Below are 17,356 nucleotides of genomic sequence, written 5' to 3'. Positions count from 1 at the left end.
CCCCCACCAATGTCGCGCATGTGTCCTATCTCAAGCCGTACGTTTCAGCCTACAGCCCATCCCTTGTCTAAGTGCCAAGACAGCGCTCCGACCGCCAGGGGTTATGTTACATGCCATTCCCACATTCTGAAGAAGGTGCTCAGCAGGATGACGAAGAGGACATTCGAAAGAGCTCGTTTGTGTTTTGTGGTTATTCTGCCATCCTGGCTGTGACTTCTCTGTATATTTTGTAAATATAATTTTGCCAATCTTTATCTACGTCATAATATCTATATATATCGAACCAGACCACAACAACATGGACACAATTCTTCCATTTGTGATGTTTGCGCATAACCCCATTGTTCAATGAAATACTGGGTGCTCCCCTGTCTACCTCATTTATGGCCGTTCGCCGACGTTTACACTCGGTGCCTCTTTCTTTAATGTCCCTACTGGCTCCTTGGGGTCTGTGTCCAAACGGTTCGTTTCAAGAATTGATTAATGTTGACGATGTGCTCGACTCAATACAGAAGCCAGCCAACAAGACCGCAAGCAACATTACGATAGCTCTCAACGTGAAGTTTCCTTTCAACCCATAGATGAGGTACTGCTCTGGACACCCGTTCGTACCCCAGGCTGGTGTGAGAAGTTCCTCTCGCATCTTCTAGGACTCTACATCATTAAAGAACAAACCTCCCTTGTGAACTACCGTGTCACTTCCATTGAAGTTCCTTCCGACCATTGTTGCGTGGTTCCGAGATCATTTACGTTTCACGTCTCAGTTTGTTCGGCTTTTGCCATTCTAAGTTGGGGCGGAGTTGCCTGCTTCAGTGCACAGGGGAAATTGGTGTGAGCGCTGCATGTGTATTTCATTTTCCTCATCTGTACATACATGGAGCCGTAAAAGTGGGTGGCTCGCTCACTGAAATAAAAGGAAGACCTGTGGCCTAATCGTTGTCTCACAATATGAATGATTGGTACTTTTATTTAGTCCTTGACAGGACCGTCAAAATTGGTAGACTTATCCAGCATATTGAAGTACAAACAGGGAGAGGAAACAGCCAAAGACAGGTAAGCATTTGACATTATTTGCCCAATTATAACTCACCCCCAGCTCTGATGCCGACCTATTTTCTGTGAGTGAAAATTAGAAAACTAAAGTAGAAATCCCGAGAAAACGCACCTTGCCCTTTCTGTTCTCCAGGTGTGTGTGCTAAGCGTGTGCTCGCCCAGCTAGCGGTATAGAAATGATGTCACTGTAGCTCCTAAACAAAGTAGACATCTAATGCGCACCTGATTGCTTAACAGGAAAGAAATTAGCTTGCCTCTGATTCTTGCCTCTGATTAGCTTGCCTCTGATTCCTGCGGTGCAGCGGTGGCGTAGAGGTAGAACACCCGCCTCACGTGCAAGAGGTCCGTGGTTCGAATCCCGGTGTCGGCAATTTTCCACTGGATTAAAAAAAAAAATCCGCGTGTTGATAAAATTGCATAAACAGGCCTGGAGTGTGGCCTGATCCCGGTGACCAGAACCAGTAACGCACTCCCTCACCAGAGCAGGATTGGCCGCCCTGGTGCAGTACTTGGCCACAACCTCCTATATGAACAACACAATCAAACCCCGGCCCTCAGTCCCCAGCAGCTGCGAAGCAACTGACCACGGCGGCGGTCAGACCTGCGACGCTGCAGAGGGTGCTAAGAATCACTGGCTCCGGACAGGCCGCCATTGGAATATGAACCTGGCAACGTTTAACGCTAGAACGTTATCTAGTGAGGCGAGTCTAGCAGTGCTATTGGAGGAATTAGAGGGCAGTAAATGGGATATAATAGGGCTCAGTGAAGTTAGGAGGCCAAAAGAAGCCTATACAGTGCTAAAAAGCGGGCACGTCCTGTGCTACCGGGGCTTCGCAGAGAGAAGGGAACTAGGCGTCGGATTCCTGATTAATAAGAATATAGCTGGTAACATACAGGAATTCTATAGCATTAACGAGAGGGTGGCAGGTCTTGTTGTGAAACTTAATAAGAGGTACAAAATGAAGATTGTACAGGTCTACGCCCCTACATCCAGTCATGATGACCAGGAAGTCGAAAGCTTCTATGAAGACGTGGAATCGGCCATGGGTAGAGTGAAAACTAAATACACTATACTAATGGGTGACTTTAATGCCAAGGTAGGCAAAAAGCAGGCTGGAGACAAGGCAGTGGGGGAATATGGCATAGGCACTAGGAATATCAGGGGGGAGTTATTAGTAGAGTTTGCAGAACAGAATAATATGAGGATAATGAATACCTTCTTCCGCAAGCGGGATAGCCGAAAGTGGACGTGGAGGGGCCCGAACGGCGAGACTAGAAATGAAATATACCTCATATTCTGCGCTAACCCTGGCATCATACAAGATGTGGACGTGCTCGGCAAGGTGCGCTGCAGTGACTACAGGATGGTAAGAACTCGAATTAGCCTAGACCTGAGGAGGGAACGGAAGAAACTGGTACATAAGAAGCCGATCAATGAGTTAGCGGTAAGAGGGAAAATAGAGGAATTCCAGATCACGCTTCAGAACAGGTATTCGGCTTTAACTCAGAAAGAGGACCTTAGTGTTGAAGCAATGAACGACAATCTTGTGGATATCATTAAGGAGTGTGCAATGGAAGTGGGCGGTAACTCCGTTAGGCAGGATACCAGTAAACTATCGCAGGAGACGAAAGATCTCATCAAGAAACGCCAATGTATGAAAGCCTCTAACCCTACAGCGAGAATAGAACTGGCAGAACTTTCGAAGTTAATCAACAAGCGTAAGACAGCTGACATAAGGAAGTATAATATGGATAGAATTGAACATGCTCTCAGGAACGGAGGAAGCCTAAAAACAGTGAAGAAGAAACTAGGAATTGGCAAGAATCAGATGTATGCGTTAAGAGACAAAGCCGGCAATATCATTACTAATATGGATGAGATAGTACAAGTGGCTGAGGAGTTCTATAGAGATTTATACAGTGCCAGTGCCACCCATGACGATAATGAAAGAGAAAATAGTCTAGAGGAATTCGAAATCCCAAAGGTAACGCCGGAAGAAGTAAAGAATGCCTTGGGAGATATGCAAAGGGGGAAGGCAGCTGGGGAGGATCAGGTAACAGCAGACTTACTGAAGGATAGTGGGCAGATTGTTCTAGAGAAACTGGCCACCCTGTATACGCAATGCCTCATAACGTCGAGCGTACCGGAATCTTGGAAAAATGCTAACGTAATCCTAATCCATAAGAAAGGGGACGCCAAAGACTTGAAAAATTATAGACCGATCAGCTTACTGTCCGTTGCCTACAAACTATTTACTAAGGTAATCGCAAATAGAATCAGGAACACGTTAGACTTCTGTCAAGCAAAGGACCAGGCAGGATTCCGTAAAGGCTACTCAACAATAGATCATATTCACACTATCAATCAGGTGATAGAGAAATGTGCGGAATATAACCAACCCTTATATATAGCTTTCATTGATTACGAGAAAGCATTTGATTCTGTCGAAACCTCAGCAGTCATGGAGGCATTACGGAAGCAGGGTGTAGACGAGCCATATGTAAAAATACTGAAAAATATCTATAGCGGCTCCACAGCCACCGTAGTCCTCCATAAAGAAAGCAACAAAATCCCAATAAAGAAAGGCGTCAGGCAGGGAGATACGATCTCTCCAATGCTATTCACAGCGTGTTTACAGGAGGTATTCAGAGTCCTGGATTGGGAAGAAATGGGGATAAAAGTTAATGGAGAATACCTTAGTAACTTGCGATTCGCTGATGATATTGCCTTGCTTAGTAACTCAGGGGACCAACTGCAATGCATGCTCACTGACCTGGAGAGGCAAAGCAGAAGATTGGGTCTAAAAATTAATCTGCAGAAAACTAAAGTAATGTTTAACAGTCTCGGAAGAGAACAGCAGTTTACAATAGGCAGCGAGGCACTGGAAGTCGTAAGGGAATACATCTACTTAGGGCAGGTAGTGACTGCGGATCCGGATCATGAGACAGAAATAATCAGAAGAATAAGAATGGGCTGGGGTGCGTTTGGCAGGCATTCTCAGATCATGAACAGCAGGTTGCCATTATCCCTCAAGAGAAAAGTGTATAATAGCTGTGTCTTACCAGTACTCACCTACGGGGCAGAAACCTGGAGGCTTACGAAAAGGGTTCTACTCAAATTGAGGACAACGCAACGAGCTATGGAAAGAAGAATGATAGGTGTAACGTTAAGGGATAAGAAAAGAGCAGATTGGGTGTGGGAACAAACGCGAGTTAATGACATCTTAGTTGAAATCAAGAAAAAGAAATGGGCATGGGCAGGACATGTAATGAGGAGGGTAGATAACCGATGGTCATTAAGGGTTACGGACTGGATTCCAAGGGAAGGGAAGCGTAGCAGGGGGCGGCAGAAAGTTAGGTGGGCGGATGAGATTAAGAAGTTTGGAGGGACGGCCTGGCCACAATTAGTACATGACCGGGGTTGTTGGAGAAATATGGGAGAGGCCTTTGCCCTGCAGTGGGCGTAACCAGGCTGATGATGATGATGATGATGATGATTCCTGCAATCAAGAAACGATGAAACCAGCAAGAGGTGCCTTCAAAGGATAGAAATTATTTACACACCTTTTCATCCCTCTCCGACAGTACTTTACTACTGTGTGTGAACCACATCACGCTTTTGGTATTCTGCATTTATCAAACAACTGTTCAACAAACGTAATGGTGGCCCATTTGACTGGTTCATACATGATGCACCTTATTGCTGCTAACTTAACGTGTTGAACTGTCATAATTAATTAAAGCTTGTCTTGCTGCATGAGAAATTGTTCTGTCACCCTCCTGTAATGGCAATAGTGATGATGCTGACAGTTGTAAAAGTCCCTTCTGTTGAGAAGCTGTTGTGAACGTGGTTTTGCTTTCGTATCCAATTGCACTAGGTGCAGTTTTCGTATAAATTTTCTTGGGCAATAAAGGGCACTTACTAGAATTGGCCAAATACTGTAATCATTCATTGGTGAGCCACCATTCTTGCTTGAAAACCTTAGGGCAGACCGAAAATAGGCTTGTAATGCATTAGCATTAGGAGTGTCAAAGTGGTAAAAAGTTTGTGAAGCACGAGAAGCCGGTTGTATGTGTGTGTTGTTAAGAGAGAAGCAGACAAGAAGCCGTCCCTGCAACCGTTGCAGCAAGCCTGCTGCAAGCCTGCAGCACCCGAGTGTCACTTTCGCTTCATCGCTGTGTGTACGTATGTATGCACGTGTGTTGCAAGTGATGCACGTGCATCTCATCTTTACGCACCTACAATTACCACTCGGGGCTGTAGTAGTGGGTGGCTCTCTCGCTGAAATAAGAGCAAGACCTGCGGCCTAACCATTCTCTCATAATAGATATATATACTCTAAAGTACAACTGACAGTGGTCTGCTCCTGACACCCATCAGTTGCATTTCATTACTCGAAGAAGCACGACATGTGTCGAGTGAGCCGCTTAACAACACTTTGCAATGTGGTGAATGCGGCTGAAATCATCGATTCACGACCTCAAACAGGTGTGGCGTTCTGCTAATGTACTTGCATTTATCGCTAAATCTCCAGAGAAGTTTTTCGGTAGGACATTATGTGTGCGTGTTGCATTCACTGTCCTTTATCACCGTCAAGACAGACACTGCTACTGCTGTCGGGGTTTATAATTTGGGTCACCATTGAAAGTCAAGTACATTCATGCTAACCAGTCAATTATGAATTTTCTGGCTAATGCCAATTTCAGGAATGACTTAACAAAACTGTGGGTGCATAAATGTATGATACTGACTGGGATCGAATCAAGTTAAAAATCAAATTAGCCAGAGTCAAATAATGGACGTTTATATAGAATTTTGGCTATATTCAATGATTTTGGGATCACCGAACTATTTGATATAACAAGGCTGGAGCGTACAGTAGACTCGTTAATTTGACTGCAATTAATTAGGCTTTTTGGTTAATTCAGTCCCGACCAAAGGCCTCGAATTTTCATTTTATATCCTAAAATTGACCTTTGCCAGATGATTCGAACTTTACTGGCCTGCGCTTAAGTGCGCGACCCCAACAGGGACCCCTTTGGCAGCAGTGTCTGTCTTGGTGGAACTTAGGGATAGTGAATGCGTCAAACGCACATTATCTCCTTCCAAAAGCACCTGTTTTCAACTGGACATGGGATACTCTTAAGCAAAAATTGTAGCTCACAATGAATGATTACACTATTACATATGACTTTTTTTCTTTCTTTCTTTTTTTTTTCTCTCCAAGAAGTTCACTTTGAAAATGGCCTGCACATTGCAATTGCGTACGAAACTAAAATTGCGTTCAAGGTGTTTGCAACAGCCTATCGTAAGTGCCAGCATATTGCCATTGTCATAACAAGATTGCAATAAAAGTAGTTCTCATGCAGCCTGAAGATGACGACTTACCACTTTCAGCCCTCGATTACGAAAGCTCATCGAAAAGAAAAGGTATTTTACATGCTAAACTAATGGAAACAAGTTGTGCTTCATGTTTTTGGTGTTCCAGAGAATTGCGTGCATTGCGGGGCCACCCATCCTATTTGCAATTGTTGCGGAGTCATTCACAACTAATGTACAATGGACTGTACGGAGGACATATTGTGGTTCATAACGTGCTCTCTGAAAGTTGACAATGGACGTTAGGTGCAAATAAACTTCTATTCTGTGCAGGTAAAGTTATTGGTTTCATTCTTCTCTTAATGCAAGAATATTTTGAATTATAGGCACCACTACATCCAACTAGTAGTATTTTGCAAGCCCCTTCAAGTGTTTAACGGTACCTCAATATAACGAATGTTGTGGATATGACGCACTGACCACATTTCATTGCATTGCTGGCACCATGCAGCGGAGTATGTGCAGCTGCTGAGCGAGGACGAGGACCCCCTGCTGCTGCTCTGTGCTGGCCTGACCCTGGTGCACATGGGCTGCCAGAAGTTCTCGGCTCGTCGCCACTGGCTGCTGCTGCAGGCCATGAGCTTCCTCGACAGGTACCTGCATGCACGGCCCAGCCAGGAGGCCCTGTTCAACATGGGTCGTGCACTCCACCAGCTGGGCTTCCCACACATGGCTCTCAACATGTACCAGCGCGCACTGGCCACACCACCAGCAGTGCAGGGCATGCCAGTCAGTATCATCGAGTGTACACTTCCTCTCTTGTGCCAAGAGACCTGGCTTGAAAAAAGCCTGGCTCTCTGATGGCCCAATTTTATTTCACTGATTGCTCCTTCACACTCACAGTTGTCGCATTTGACTTTGTCTTGAAGGTGTTCTTGAAGACCTTTTCATGCCTGTTGCTACCAGTGCTGTTGTCAGATACTGTATTTAAGGTAACATTTCTTAATTTTTTTCCCCACAGTATTAGCATGAAAGTCGCCCCCCACCATATATGTGAGGCTGATGGGTTCAGTTACTGTTTCAGTATGGCCATAACTCTGTCGATATGGGCCTGATTGGCTGCCCAGGTGGCACTGTGGAAATGCCGGTCGACATAGCCCTCCAAGCCGCGCTTATAGGTTTTGGGTAGTACAAAACGCGATACCCTGCTGGGGAACACATGGTGTCGTGGTATATCTGCTTGCCTCAGCAGCGCTGTGGTGGAAATTTTTGGAGAATTTCATGTATCCGAGGCTTTGTAGCATGCCTTCCGTTGCCAAGGAAGCAAAGCACTGTACCGAATGCGTGCACTGTGCACGACAGGTTGCAGACACTATTTCGGTGCACTGTCGCTTTCACGTGTGTGCTGCTCAAGTCACACAATGTCAAGGTGCAACGGCAGACTGCTACAATATGGGCCTATTCATTTAAGCATGTGCACCAACTCAGAACCATGGCCCAATAACGGTGAATTAGTTAACTAATGAAATGAATATAATAAGCTGGTGGCGTTTGCAGCGTGACTCAGCTTGACGGACTCTGGTATGTGTTCATGCTGTGAATGCAGGCCACATGCATGCTTATGCTGCAAATGCGCATTTCCCAACATGGCAGTCGGTAAATGCTGTGATTGGAGCTCTGTAGCCTTAGTGCTGATGTGCAGTAGCTTTATTTTTTATTTTTTTTTTCGAAGAAAGACTAGTGGCGCAGCAACAGTTTAATTTGGTATCATTCACTCATTGGCAGTAACATATAATGTGACAATGGCTGTTTAAATAATTTTTATGTGCAGTTTCTTATCTTACTGCCATAACTGACTCTGTGCCAGGTCAGTCAATCCATTTTCCTTCGCTTGTTCTCTCAGCAACACGTTCTGAAACAGTTTCAAGCGCTCCATATGAACTTTCACCTAATTAAATGAGCTGCTTCACCATCAGAAATTCTTTTAGGTCCTGTAAATTCCTGTGCATGGCAGTTTTCCAGCAAAAAGAACTCATTCGCATGCACCTTTCTTTGGAGATGACTGCATTTTTCATGGTTAAGCTAAAACGGGGCGCCGTCTAGACGAGATGATCCACAGGCTACTCCCAGCAAACGCAGGTGCCTTTTGTTGTGTTGTTGTGCAGTTGGTTTCGTTTCTAGTTTCGATTTTGTTGTTACGTCATACGTGACGTCATAATGGCAATAAAAAGGCTGGTGCTGTCAAGGGACAGACACACAGAGAAGTGAAGGATGTGATCGCAGACCATTGAAGTCGTGGTTGTTCTTTTGGGACAGAGAGCCCCCGAGTGTGGCTCGGTACGTCTGGCCACCTGACCCAGCTACCCTACACCTACGATACAACATATTGGCGACGAGGGTGGGACTTACGATGACTTTCGCGGGACTTACGCCTCCGCCTGCATTTCTGGAAACCCCCGGTCAGCCACCCATACCATGGAAGCAATGGAAGGAACTGTTTTCTACCTACTTGGATGCGTCGGGTGCCACCGAGTTTGCTGCTTCTCGGCGGAGAGCCATACTTCTGCATTCGCTTGGCGTCGAGGGGCAACGTAAATTCCGCAACGCGTCGATGAACGCTGCTACTACTCTGCTACTACTCCCACGGTGCCAGTCCCAGATCAGCATACTACTTCTACAAGTCAAGTTACAGCGGCGGAAGATGCATTTCAAGACGCGCTGTGCATTTGTGACCGCGTGTTCTCAACCACGACGAATGTGCTTGTCGAACGGCACCGCTTCAAACAGAGGATACAAAATCTGGGTGAGCCTACTGATGTCTACATTGCTAATTTACGCGAACTAGCAAAGAACTGTGAGTTCGAGGAATCCTCCGACATAGCTGTCCGCGACCAACTCATTTCTGGTGTCGCATCGGACAGGCTTCGTGAGCGTTTTTTTCAAAGGCGCAACACTGACCTTGGACAGGGCAGTTACAATAGCAGAACGTTACGAAGCAACCTTGAAGAGCCTTCCAGAGTTCGGCGCAGCAGAGGAGGTGAAGTATGTACGACATTCAGGCACTTCAGTGTCGAAGTCGCGTGATGGTCGCCGTAAGGAGTTCATGCCCTCGCCACGGAAATGTCAACAGACGCAGCCGGCGTCTGCAAGGGATACGAATCAGCGTCGTTGCTACCGCTGCGGGTCTACTCAACATTTGGCAAATTCGCCGAATTGCAAGGGTAAACATAAGAAATGCTCTGGGTGTTGTGGGGATGCACGACTCTCACGCATCCCCTGATATGCTGTTTTCCCGCACGGCTCGCGTGGCCTGGCGCCCGCGACAGTCGGAGTGGTACAAGCGCGGTGTGAGAGATGGCGCGAGTGTCACGCCGCTGCGAGGTTACTTGGGCGCCGGGAGACAAGGCGCTTCCTCTTTCCCGGCAGGTCGGCGAACAGTGTGGACATCCCGTGCGCGCGGCGACCCATGCTTCTGCGAGACCGCCTCGCGTGGCCGCCTTCGAACGTGCCACGATTCGCGTGACCATACACGGGAATGACCAGGCGTTGGGATCCAGCATGGGGCAAACATATTCGCTCGCTTCCGGTCGCGGTGAGTCGGACTTCTAGATTTGTCGCGCGCCCATCGGCATGTTTTGTGGATAGCAACTCGGCTAGCAGGCATTGATCTACGAAAGGTGCAATAAATGCCCTTGTGATTGTTTGCACTACCGTGTTGTCGTTCCTTTGTCCCAAGAGCACGGGAGGAGAACCCCACAGTGTGGAAAAGCAGGTCACTTTCAGGTTATGTGCCGCAGTTCGGAATTTAAGGAGAGCGTGAGGGAAGTGCAAGAGGACGCCGAGCAACGCGTAACGCAAGTGCAAGCGGACGCCGAGCATCGTGCGACGCTGCTACATGGCATTTCGGCATTTCGTGCCTCAGCATTTTCATCGAACTGCGATTCTTTTAGTAGATACAGGGTCATCGGTATCCATAATAATGGAGGACATTTACATGAAGCATTTTCAAAGTATGAAAGCGTTGCTACCACCTGCTGTTGCTTTATTCGATTACTCTAACGGGAAGATCACAGTGAAGGGATGTTTCCCCGCTACTGTTGCTTACAAGCAACGCACTGTCCCCGTTCTCCTGTATGTTGTACAGCAGGGAACCGCAGTACTTGGAATGGACGCCATCAGCAGCCTGGACTTGCATATACATGGGGCTGAGTTGAAATGCCTGCAAATGAAAAGTGTTGCTTCCAACCTTCTACCTCTGGAATTTCGCGAGAAGTTCAGCCACTTGTTCTCAGATGAGACAGGACTAGTAAAAGGCTTTGCTCATCACATCAACCGCAAGGTGAATGTGACCCCAGTGGCCGCTAAGCTACGTCGACTTCCTCTGGCCCTTCGGGAACAAGTTTCTGCTGAAGTACAGCGGCTTGAGCAAGCAGGCATAATCGAGAAAGTGGATGCTTCTGAATGGATTTCTCCGGTGGTAGTGGTCCAAAAGAACAGCAGCATTCGGCTTTGTGTGGACCTTTGTGAAGCCAACAAAGCTATCATCGTTGATGGATTTCCTCTTCCACATAGTGACGACCTACTACATCAGCTAGCAGGGGCAACACACTTTTCAAAAATCGACTTGGCATCAGCCTACCATCAAGTAGAATTAACGCCTGAAAGCCGCGATCTGACGGCATTCATTACGCATGACAGTCTTTTTCAGTTCCGTCGAGTGTGTTTCTGCCTCGCCTCTGCACCAGCCGCTTTTCAGAAGATGATGACTTCAATGCCGAGAGGCTGCAAGGGTGTACTTTGCTACATAGACAATATTATCGTCTACGGTAAATCTGCAGCTGAGCACTCTGCAAACCTTCATGATGTTCTTCAGTGTATCTCAGTGGCTGGCCTGCGGCTTAACAAAAAGTGCTTGTTCAGTGTGCAAGAACTGACATTCTTGGGACATGTCGTCAGCCACAACGGCTTGTCACCCTTGAAATCGAAGGTTGAAGCTATTGTTCATGTCCCAGCGCCCACAACACCACAGAGCTACGTTCATTCCTTGGACTTGTCAGCTATTATGCCAAGTTTGTTCCTCACTTTGCTGATGTCGTGGAGCCTATTCGCAAGTTACTTTGTCAAGGAGCTTCTTTTTCCTGGGACGACAAGGCTGCTCAAAGCTTCCGTGCGGTGAAGCAACTACTCGCAACAAGCAAGGCCGTGCACCTGTTTAACCCCTCGCTACTTCCAGTAGTGACTACAGATGCTTCCGACCATGGTCTGGGAGCAGTGCTACAACAGAGGTACGGAAATGAACTCCGCACCGTTGCCTTCGCATCTTGAACGCTGTCGCAAGCGGAGCGCAAGTACTCAGTAGGAGAAAAGGAGGCACTCGCATGCATATGGGCGTGTGAACACTGCTACGTTTTTCTTTGGGGAAGGAAGTTCGAGCTACGAACTGATCACCAAGCTCTGGTTACTCTCCTCTCATCCCGGGGCACAGGCTGCCGGTCTACCCAAATTGCAAGATGGTCGGCACGTCTACTGTACTACAATTTTGATGTACTATACCACCGTGGAAGTGATAACAAGGTGGCGGATGCTCTATCACGATTGCCTCTTTCAAACGTACAAGGACAAGAGGAAGAAGTTGTGTCGCTTGTTTCTACCTGCATCACAAAGGCACAACTTCAGGAAGCTGTTCAATCCGACTTGCTGCTACAGCAGGTGATGACTTACGTAACAACTAGGTGGCCGGCGAAATGCAGTCTTCAGCCTGAGTTGCAGCCCTTTTTCTACGTACGGGATGAGTTGGCAGTTATGGACAGCCTTCTATTGCGGGATGAGCGCCTGGTCATACCAGCTGCATTGACATAAACGCTCGTGGAGTCAGCGCATGAAGGTCACCAAGGAATTGTGCGCACAAAGCAGAGGCTTCGCAAGCAGTATTGGTGGCCAGGACTCGACAAACAAGTAGAGCACGCAATCTCGTCTTGCAGTGTCTGTCAAGCGGCAGATAAGTCAGCGAAGCCCGCAGTAGCATCACTGGAACCAATTCTGCTACCTGAGCGTACTTGGCAGAAACTAGCGCTGGACATTGTCGGTCCTTTTACAAGAGCTAGGGAGAGCTGCAAGTTTGCAATAACGTTGATTGACCTTTATTCCAAGTGGCCCGAAGTATCAAGTGTGACAAGTAAGGCTGTAATCGGATTCTTGACAGCAGTGTTCAGCAGAGAGGGGTACCCAGATGAGATATTAACAGATCATGGACCGCAACTGAAGTCTACCCAGTTTGAGGATTTTCTCAGAAAGCGCGGAATTAAGCACTCCTGCTCATCGATTTATCATCCTCAAAGTAACGGACAGGTGGAACGTTTCAACAGGGTCTTGAAAGACTACGTGCAGCTTGCAGTTTTGGAACATCAACCTATTGAGACAGCAGTATTGGAGTACCTGGCTGTTTATCGCAGTACACCACATGCCACAACGGGCGTTCCACCAGCTGTGCTCTTGCATGGACGCGCTCCACGCACCATGTTGGACATAGTGGGCATATTCCCAGGCCCAGGTTTCTTTTACAAGCCAGCACCAGAAATTGCCCAATTACGGAAGAGGGTGAGAGATAAATAAATGAGCAGCAAGGAGTATACAGATAGAAAAAGAGGGGCGAAAGTGCCAATGTTCCGTACGGGTGACTTCGTGAGGGTGAAAGACCCTCATGTTTCGAGGAAAGGCGATTTGTCCTACAGTGAACCCCCTGAAAATAGTGAGTAAAAAGGGAAATAGTGCTTTCACCCTGGAAGACAACAAAACGTGGAATGCCGAGAGGCTGTCTAAGGTACCATACACGGTTCGTCAAGGAGGCTCACTGTTGACAACAGCTGCTCCTATGGCTGGCGACTGGTATGCCAGTTTTCCTGTTGTTCCCGAGCCTCAAACTATGCCAGCTGAGCACCCTGGCCTTCTCGATACCACTGAACGAACAGCTCAAGCAGAGAACGAGCTAAGAGGAGAGGAGCGTCAACTAGAGTCCCCATCGACATCCAGAAGTGCTACAGCACAGTCGGAACGCAGAACTAGAATTCGCCAACCTCCAGCATGGCTGAGTGACTTTGTGACCTCTTAGACTGTCTTTGTGAAGTGTTCAAGTTTGTTTCCTTGTTTCTTTCTTTCCTTTAAGATAAGGTGCATGTTGTGTTGTTGTGCAGTTGGTTTCGTTTCTAGTTTCGATTTTGTTGTTACGTCGTACGTGACTTCATAATGGCAATAAAAAGGCTGGTGCTGTCAAGGGACAGACACACAGAGAAGTGAGGGATATGATCACAAACCATTGAAGTTGTGGTTGTTCTTTTGGGACGGAGGGCCCCCAAGTGTGGCTTGGTACGTCTGGCCGCCTGACCCAGCTACCCTACACCTACGATACAACACCTCTTTTTATAGCTGAACACCACAATAAAACGAGAAATCAGCCCTGAACACACACACAAAGCAAGTGAAACTGGTGTGAGCCTTATATTACCCCTTCATCTTCTTCATCTGTATACATATATTCATCATCATGGCCAGCGTCATCGTCTTCAGCATGCGACCTGCGAAATAAATCGTTGAGGCTTAACAGCTGTCTCGCAAGTGGTGAAGGTGCAGGGTATGTAGCCCAGCGATAACGTAACTTAATGCGGAAAGCTGCGACTTCTATACTACCCAGCCAATTTTGTCGCTCACCACCAGGTCATCATACAGTGTGTTGAAAATTCCAGCATGTAAGGCTCATGACCCTCATACCAATGCATCACGCATCAATAATGGTGATGACTGTGCTTGGGGATCACGTGCTGCTCGGTGTAGTTTGGCGTATACTCGTCGTGTCCGCCATCCTTCGGTGCGGTTTGTCATACAAAAAGTGCCCGCATTCTACGACCTGCGCTGCATTTGGTAGCAGACAACGTCCAACGTACGCGTCAAACACTTTTCGAGTGCAGGAACTACACACGAAAGACAAAACAAGGCACAGATGAGCCAGACCCGCCTTACTCTATGGGACAGCGTATTTTTTGTACTACCCAGCCAACTTCATTCACTGCCGTGAGGTCGCGTCATGGTGCGTTGAAAGCTCCAGCCCATGCGCCCCATAGTTTAATTACCGTTTTCACAAGGGCACTCTTTATTGCAATTGACTTCTTTGTGCAAGCTCATGAAAACGAGCCAATTGTGATTGAGAAATTCGTAATCAATCAATCATAAGTGTCCTTTTGATACCAGTAAATGATGATTGTAGCAACTTTGGCAAGCGAGGCAGTATCTGCCACCACACCTGCCTTTGAATGCCTTTGATCACTGCCGTCACTAACAAGCCATTGAGAGACAGCAAAGTTCCACCTTGACAGCTGGTGAAGAGCAGTTGTGGAACATGCCAGAAAGTAGTGTTTACCAGACTGTGCATTTGCCTTACAAGGTTTTTCTTTTCTTTATTTTTTACGTTGTATTAAGAATGAACTACACAATTAATGACATCCCAATCGGCACTGTAAACTCTATTAAGTACCTAGGCATTACGATCACGCATGATTTAAACTGGTGCTCGCATATAACTAACATCGTATCATCTGCTAACAAGACCTTGGGATTTCTGAAACGCAATCTTCGCAACGCTCCTCAACAAGTAAAACTACTAGCATATAAAACACTGGTTAGGCCGAAACTCGAATACGCATCACCCATATGGCATCCTCACCAGATTTACCTCAGCAACGCATTAGAATCCATACAGAACCGCGCCATAAGATACATTCACTCGACATACTCATATGATATCAGCGTATCGCCATTAAAAGTAGTCTGGTTTGGACACACTAGCGCACCGTCGCCGTATCGCGAGCTTATCATTATTCCATAAATTCTTCACCAGCTCGCTTCGCCACGCACCTTACATTGTACCACCTTCACGCATATCGCTGCGCACAGGCCACCCACTAAATGTTGCTCGCCCTAGCGCGCACACTGTCACCTGCTCGTCATCATTTTTTCATCGTACAGCTAAAGGCTGGAACGGCCTTCCCCACCACATCGCTGCCATCACCACCTCATCTGCCTTCGTGGATGAAGTAACGAGTATTCTGTCTTTAAAATAAGACAGTGGGCAACCTCCTGTATTTTATGTGAAGCATATTACTAGAGCTCAACCCAGCTCCTCAGGCGCGGCGGTGTCGCCTTCAATACCACGTGACACCGTGACGTCACGACAAAGGAGAAACAGGGCTCCAACTCGCGCCGTCGCTCGCGGCGTCACCTTCAAGGCTGACCACGTGACACCGTGACGTCAGGACAGAGGAGAAATGGGGCTCCAACTCGCGCCGTCACTCGCGGCGTCGCAGCGGTATATAAGCAGCTGCGCTTGCCTCTGCTAGACACTCACGAGGTGAGATGCCTCCTGAAGACAGAGCTGCTTGTTGGAATGAGAAGCGAAGGTTGCGGTGTGCTACAGAGACTGTTTCTAGGTGGCTTTGCTACGGCGCAGCGACTACGCGCCCCGCATCGGACGCGGTGAGCGTCGAGCAACGCAGCGTTCGGCGTGACAACGAAATGTGCGCCTGAGCAAGCGCCGCACGCCTGAGCCGACGCCAACGACACCAGCTTTTCTGCGACACGAGCTCCTTAACGCTGTCGCGTTAAAATAAAGGCTAGTATGCTTCGCATCCTGGGCTTAACCTTAGCTAAGCCACAGCCAGTTTTTTGTACCACCCACCCCTTATGTAATACCCCGCAAGGGGTCTTTAAGGTAATAAAATGAAAGGAAATGAAACTAATTTCGAGTGAGTTGCATGCAGTCGGAGATAAAGCATTTCCTATATGGAAAATTTGGACATGCTTGATTATTTGCCACTAGTCCTCATATACGTAATATATAAGGACGACCAAAATTTCAGTGACGCTACAGCATGCCGTTCATACAGTAAAACCTCATTAACACGACCCTCGTCAATTTGGGAAATATGATAATTCGGACTCCTTCTCTGGTCCTAGCAGCCATGTGCATTACTAATGCAATCAAACTCTCGTTCTTTGGAAATATTTGGCCGCAAGTCAGTTAATTCGGACCACTCTCGGAGCTCGGCAAGCGCTGCAAACGTGCCACACACAAAACAAGTGGCGGAGTCCACATCACCATAGTCATAAGTGGAAATCGGACGTGAATGACAGCAATGCTAGAACGCTTCGTGCCTATTTGTACCTTTAAAGCCCTTATTCTTGGATTTATCACCGCGCATAACACTGCGTTGGCCGCATGCCTTCATAACTGCGCAGTCGTCATCCATGACCACGGTTTCATCCACAGCAGCTGAGGCAAAGAGTATATTGTTTCGTTTTGGCTTGGCGCACGCAGCGGCCACTTGCAGTCTGCCAAACTGCAAGGCCGCCGCCTACGATCATGCCGATATCGGCCACGGTTTCTTCCCCAGCTTTTGAGGCAAATGGTAGTTTCATTTTGAGTTGGTGCAAAGCTGTTGAGGACGAAGAGCACCGGCCGTATCGTGAAGAACAGCCTATTTGTTGGCAACCAGCTCACTGACCAAAAAATAATCAGGATGTGTGCATGGTGTGGGGTTCTCACACCCATGCTCTTGGGAAAAGGGAACGACAACACAGTAGTGCAAACAATCACAAGGGCATTTATTGCACCTTTCGTAGATCAATGCCTGCTAGCCGAGTTGCTATCCACAAAACATGCCAATGGGCGCGCGACAAATCTAGGAAGTGTGACTCACCGCGACCGGATAGCGAGCTAATATGTTCGCCCCATGCTGGATCCCAATGCCTGGTCGTTCGCGCGTACGGTCACGCGAACGGTGGTGCGTTCGAAGGCGGCCACGCGAGACAGTCTCGCAGAAGCATGGATCGGCGCACGCGCGGCACGGCACGTCCACACTGTTTGCTGTCCCGAACCGAAGAGGAAGCGCCTTGTCTTTCGGCACCCAAGTAACCCCGCCTGACGGCGGCGTTAGC

The 17,356-nt window shown here is 47.6% G+C and overlaps 1 protein-coding gene across 4 annotated transcripts in view; it reads left to right on the top strand.

The window, feature by feature from the left end:
• LOC135897947 (general transcription factor 3C polypeptide 3-like) overlaps positions 1–17,356 on the top strand; it is a 291,263-nt gene that overhangs the window by 256,486 nt on the left and 17,421 nt on the right. For all 4 annotated transcript variants that reach the window (XM_065426657.2, XM_065426656.1, XM_065426655.2 and 1 more), the window contains one exon: positions 6,885–7,162. In XM_065426657.2, coding sequence (XP_065282729.1) covers positions 6,885–7,162 — 278 coding nt within the window. The remainder of the gene's footprint in view (positions 1–6,884; positions 7,163–17,356) is intronic.

This window comes from Dermacentor albipictus, chromosome 2, assembly GCF_038994185.2.
Source record: "Dermacentor albipictus isolate Rhodes 1998 colony chromosome 2, USDA_Dalb.pri_finalv2, whole genome shotgun sequence".
Classification (NCBI taxonomy): domain Eukaryota; kingdom Metazoa; phylum Arthropoda; class Arachnida; order Ixodida; family Ixodidae; genus Dermacentor; species Dermacentor albipictus.
This window is presented reverse-complemented; position numbering and strand designations above follow the sequence as displayed.